Here is a 6,293-nt window from a genome sequence, read left to right as displayed (position 1 = left end):
GGTGGTGGTAAAAAAATCTACTATAATCCTTTGGTGGAATCTCTTTGTGGGTTGGGGTCATTTTTAACATGTTTACTTTTGGTTAATAGCCATCTTCATGCAGAAACTACTAACAAGATGGTTAAATATCCTAAATATTGTTAATGGATTGAAATTTGATCATTGGTTCATAATATGATGTTTATGTAGTGCAACATCCTATGATTGTTGCTGTTGTTTCTATCTGGCTGTTGAACTTTTTTTGGGATATTTAGTGGGATACTGCAGGACAAGAGCGTTTCAGGACAATCACTAGTAGCTATTACCGTGGAGCACATGGCATTATTGTAAGCTCTCTCTCTCTCTCTCTCTCTCTCTCTCTCAAATTTTCAGCATTTTGCTCATGGTTCTGCCCTGACGATTTGGTGTGAATGTTGAACTTGTTTCACAATGTTCTTGGTGTATGTGCCAGATAGTTTATGATGTGACAGACCAAGAGAGCTTTAACAATGTTAAGCAATGGTTGAGTGAAATTGACCGATATGCTAGTGAGAATGTAAACAAGCTTCTGGTTGGAAACAAGTCTGACCTCACTGCTAACAAAGTTGTGTCTTATGAAATGGTGAAGGTAGAACCATGGTCCTTCAATTGCTCTTCCTTGTTTTTTTCCTTTTACGGTATTATTGAGAACTCAAATAACACTGTTGCCTGTGATTTGATTGGGCTCTGAAGGCGTTTGCCAATGAAATTGGCATTCCATTCACATGAAGTTTTTACATTGTCCCCCATCTTAGCTTATTGAATCTTATTTGGTGATTAGCCTCATATATCCCCTTCACTCTATTTTGATGAAAAGTGTTAGTAATTTGTGGAAGGTCTGCGTACTAGTTGGATCAGGTTTTCAGGAGTGGAAATACTCTTTTTTGATTCAGCCATGTATGTTTGCTTAAATGGATCCCAAGTTGGATATGGCTTACTGATTAGTGCGCACACAACACACGTTTATGAATAGGTAAGCAATTTTAAATGCACTGAAGCAGATGCGACCAATGTACGCGGGGAGTGTACAAATGGCACAAACACCTAAGTAGCTAGCACTTACAGAAAATAAAATAGGAAAAATTTGATTAAGTAATGGAAGTGGAATAGGGAATGACAAATCCCAAAAGCAAATAAAAAATGCTCTTCAGGAAAGTGAGCTTGGTAAGGTGAGTGAACCATGCTATACTTTTGTAGGTTTATCTTATTCCAGCATAATACTCCACATAAACACATTCCAAGCTAACCTCTTTCATCAAAATTTGCATGCTAAATCTCAGAAACCTCAGGCTAACCTCATGTAGTAAGACATGATCTACATACTCCTCATTCCTTTTACACTAGGTATCATTAATCCCAATTTCTTTTAATAACCCCCCTTGAGGATTTTCTGGAGGGCTTTTATACAAACAATGAAAAGCTCCTCAGTGGAAGTGTGAGTTCACCAAATTTCATTCCAAGCAACATGTCTGCGGCAGCCAAGAAAGGCCTTATTTTAAAAAGCTAACCACAAATAATTAGTACTACTGTTCTGCCAACCTCATGTATCTTGTCAAACCCCCCGCACCTTAGCTCCCTGCAAGAGCTCAAAATAAATTAACATGGTGTGCACCTCTCAATCTTGTAGAGGTATTTCAAAAATTAGGACACCTATGCAAAACCCCTGCAGACAAGCTATCTTACCGTTCTTAATGAGACCAGAAGAAGGCCTCTGTTTGAGTGTATTGGCTGCAATGGAATTTAGTTTGATTGATTTTTGTCAAATGAAATACAAATTTGATCCCCTGTGTCGGCTATTTTTCCCTCCCTAAATAATGCTGTCACAAACTGACCAAGTGACCATTTTGACATCAACTCCTCTACATTCAACAACAGTTGCTTAGCACTCTCTTTGCTCATGAATACTGATTGTATCGAGTCTCAACCATGCTCATTCATCTGTAGTATGAAGTACCCCCTTCCTCTCTGTGGGCAAATGCTATTTTGACTCTTCTTAATATTTTGTTCTTGGGTTTATCTGGTATGGAACTGAATTTCAGAATTTTTTTGTAAAAAATGGCAGGTGAAGATGCCACTGAGATGACAAAAACTACAGAGGAGAATAGGAGGTCAGCAGCAGAGAAAGAAGCTGAAGTTCGGGAAGTTTTACAAAATTTGAATTCAAAATTGCTATTAATTGGTAATATTGTTCATGATTCAGTTCCAATCAGCGATGACGAGGTATAGGAGTTGGAAAATTTCATTTCTTTTTTATTTATTGTATCTAATGCTTATTTTGAATTGTGAATTTGTAACATGTATTGCAGGCAAATAATGAGGTGATCCGAGCATGGGGTGAGAAACGATTGGAGCCAAAACTAAAGAATCATGTTGATCTTGTTAAGCTCCTTGGAATTGCAGATTTTAAAGAAAGGTATTGAGGAAACTACTTTTGTTCAAAGCTTGAAAGCACGATGGTTTTCTTATATTGAACATGTTGTGGTGTACTTAACATGTTATAACTTGATTGGAGTAATATTTGGGTTTCAATTCACAACATTAATCTAAATCTGCATTTTTAATTCAATAAATATACTCTTAATCTATATTGATTCAACTGTTTACATTTTTTTTGGGTGCCATGTGGTTGCAAAAATCTAATTTTTTGATCAAATGAAAATGCAAAACATATTTGCTTCATGAATTTTTTTGAAAAATCGAAACATGTCTCTGCTCACTTCTCTACAAGAAAAAACTAAATAAGTAGAAAGGCTCCTATATCTAGGTTGAATTATCTCAAGTTATTCATCCTGGCTTGATCAGTTTTCAGGTTTTAGTATCTGTACTTCTATAAATAAGTAAAGTTGATATGCTTCTGAAATATGGTTACTAAAATATATGAATCTGTAATTAGACAACAGTTAAATATGTTCTTGTTCAATTCAACCTGAACTACTGGTTTATACTCAGTGTAGTTGGTTAGTAGCTTCAAATTACTTTTGCACTTTAACTTATGTATTGTGGTAAACTTACTGAGTTTTTAACTTTGTGTAATTCATACTCGGTGAGAAAAAGATAGAGGTGTAAATTGTATTCCTTGGCCATTCCAAGTATCTTTACACCTACTCAGTATCTCTACACAAATTATTGTCCTTTCACTTCTACTGCTTGTATTTATTACTCCTTTGTAGACAAATTGCTAGGCTTTGTATCACTAAAACAATCTCAACAGATATATGCTTGTATTAGCTCAAGATGATGTTAATTTGGTTTAATTACTATCCCCAATATGCGTGAACTATAGGTGCCCATATAGCAGGAGGCAGAGGCTTCTATTTGAAAGGAGATGGCGTGTGTCTTAATCAAGCTCTTATTAACTTTGGTCTTGATTTTTTGGAGAAAAGGGGACATACATTATTGCATACTCCATTCTTCATGAGAAAAGAGGTCATGGTTAGGTGTGCTCAATTAGCACAATTTGATGAAGAGCTTTACAAGGTAATATTTTTAAATTGTTGAAAATATTCCCTTGTCTTTCTTTCTTTGACTTTTTGGTTTCTAGCAAATTTTTTTTTGCTTTTCTTCTTTCTCTGTTCTTGTTTTAACTTTTGTGACCTCTTATGTACTTTTTACGCACTCTTTTTTAATGGTAGTAATTATCAAGAAAATAAAATGGGTGAGAAAGTGTGGGAACCTGGGAGGGTCTGACATCATAAAATCTTCATTCAATTTCTTTTCCTACATCTTGTGTACAGGTACATGAGCTAACTGAAGTGGTTGTCATTTAATAGGTAACAGGTGAGGGAGATGACAAATATCTGATTGCTACTGCTGAACAGCCGCTTTGTGCGTATCATTTGGAAGATTGGATCCATCCTTCTGAGCTACCAATAAGGTTGTAATATTCTTCCTGAAGCTTGTTCCTATGACTAGAAAGTAGCCTTTTGCTCATAAATAATTCAATTTTTCCCTAGGTATGCTGGATATTTGTCTTGCTTCCGTAAAAAGGCTGGTGCACATGGTCGAGATACTCTGGGAATATTCAGAGTTCATCAGTTTGAGAAGGTGGAGCAGTTTTGTATTACCAGCCCTGATAATGATGAATCTTGGGCCATGCATGAGGAAATGATCAAAAACTCTGAAGATTTCTACAAGATGGTGTGTTGAATTTTCCTTTCATCATTTTTAATTTCCTTATGTTTTAAGACTCCTTGAGTAGGATATTAATGAGGAGGTTAGCTTTGTGCATGCCACATGATATCGGTGATTCAAGGACAATTTTTGATCGTCAATATCTATATCTTTCCAAGTTAAGAATGCGGATATGTTTGTGTATTTTGCATAGAAATTTGTGTTTAAGTCAAGACATAGTGGTATACTTTGTGTATTGGTGGACTCTTTTCCTCTCCGCATTTCATGTAGGAGAAACATGAGGTCCTATAGATGAATCTAATTTAATTTAATTTTCCTCCTGCTTTTCGCTCTCTGAATATAATTTAATTTTCCATGTTTCAGCTAAACCTCCCCTATCAAGTTGTTTCTATCGTTTCTGGTGCTCTGAATGATGTAGCTTCAAAGAATCTTTCATGTGGATTCATATGCATGGCTAAGAGAAGCCAAACTTGCAAATCAGTAATTTCCATTCCTTCTTTCATTGTCAGTCCAATATAACAATTTAATCTATCATATATTTTTATTTTTTTTACTCTAGTGTTTCGCATCAACCAGCTGATGGTTTGTGGTATTCACAGGGCTCTTACACTCTCAAGATGACACTGGAGGATGGTAACAATCAACTGTTGACCTGCATTAGCTTCAAATTCAGTATCAGCTTTGGATCTTCTGCGTCTGATAGTTGAATACCTTGCTCATGTTTGCGGTGTTGCAATGTGGTGTTGATTAGAAAATGACTTGTGGCCATGAAGCTACAAGGTATCCAGTTTTCTCATCCTCATAAGCCTTGTCAGAGTCAAAATCATACTGTTCCTCCCTGCTCCCACAATGGATGTCAAAATATATTGGTCCAAGATACAGTGAACTCTCTTATTTGTATGCTTAATAGGGACATTTCCCAGACAGAGAGGTCAGATAGTGAAGATGTCAGTGGATTGGTCGAAGAATGGCCTTCTAAGAAAGACATAGGCCATATGTTTGAGTTTATAGCATGTTATGTTGCATGTGAAAGAGCTAATGTCTCAAAAAGTGTCCTGAGTCAGATTTTAGAATACTTGACATCACAAAATAATTTTCCAACTAGTGTTTCCTCTCATCACATAACTTCAACAAGAAGGGAGAAGCAGGGGCTTGCCCTTCTAGATTTTATATGGTTTGTGGTTTGAAATTTTGTTCAATTGTTGATCTCACTTTTTTTTTAGTTTGCTTAAAACAAGTGAGGGAAAGGGTGATTCAAATCTAGGTTCTCCTCGTAAAAGAGACCGAGCATATTCATTGAGCCACAAAGCTCTTGGTTGATAATCTCACATTTGGTTAAATTTCCATGATGACATCAATGAGTTATCTGCGGGGTGTTTGGGTTATAGAGACTAGTTACAAAGATTTTATTTTTTACTTTTATAATTTGTAAACTCCTTATATAGTATAAATTGCCTTAAGCGGCCCGCAATGGTTTTTCTTTTGGAGATGTTTTTTCTACTTTATCATTTGGTGCATTGCCAATTGGTGGTTAATAATCACAATCTTGCGGAAGACAAAATTGAGATAAATTGATAATTAATCAATAATTTCGGTGGATTTTCAACTAAAGGATCTAAAAAGATTTCAACCATGAATTTAAAATATGGGATAAATATTGCCACCAGTCATTTCAAATCAATTGTTGTCAAATAGGGAAGTTTATTGATATGCTAAGGTTAAAATTTGTATCTTATTTAAAATTTACAAGAAAAAGAAAAAGAAAAAAAAGAAACAAAAGCAGAGAGTTAAGGCGTGACGTGTAGGAAATTATTTGATTTGAGAAAAAAAGCTCGGTGGTTTAGTTGTTTCAAATGTTAGATCTGTTCAGTGGGGCTCATGGAACCTTTGGAAGTGGAATGCCAAAGGATGATCAGAGTCTTTGATGACAATGGAGATGGACGAATTGATTTCAAAGAATTTTTCAAAGAATTTAAATAATGACATTCAGTATTACGTTAGAAAAGCGAGTTTTACTCACGGAATATTGAGTTTAGACCATAATTTTCACCAAGCACTTATAATTCTTGCAAACACTAATACAAGTACATCTTTTCGTAACATACCAACAACGAACAACAGGGAAAAAATGAGCAAGTGATTTC

The 6,293-nt window shown here is 35.5% G+C and overlaps 1 protein-coding gene across 1 annotated transcript; it reads left to right on the top strand.

The window, feature by feature from the left end:
* Positions 1 to 2,073: 2,073 nt before the first annotated feature.
* Positions 2,074 to 4,856, top strand: LOC142625364 (serine--tRNA ligase-like). Its single transcript, XM_075799041.1, has 7 exons — positions 2,074 to 2,238; positions 2,325 to 2,428; positions 3,300 to 3,495; positions 3,789 to 3,892; positions 3,972 to 4,155; positions 4,513 to 4,629; positions 4,749 to 4,856. Exons 1-7 carry the CDS (start codon positions 2,074 to 2,076, stop codon positions 4,854 to 4,856), a joined length of 978 nt encoding a protein of 325 aa, XP_075655156.1.
* The last annotated feature ends 1,437 nt before the right edge of the window (positions 4,857 to 6,293 follow it).

Source organism: Castanea sativa, chromosome 2 (genome assembly GCF_040712315.1).
Source record: "Castanea sativa cultivar Marrone di Chiusa Pesio chromosome 2, ASM4071231v1".
NCBI lineage: Eukaryota > Viridiplantae > Streptophyta > Magnoliopsida > Fagales > Fagaceae > Castanea > Castanea sativa.
This window is presented reverse-complemented; position numbering and strand designations above follow the sequence as displayed.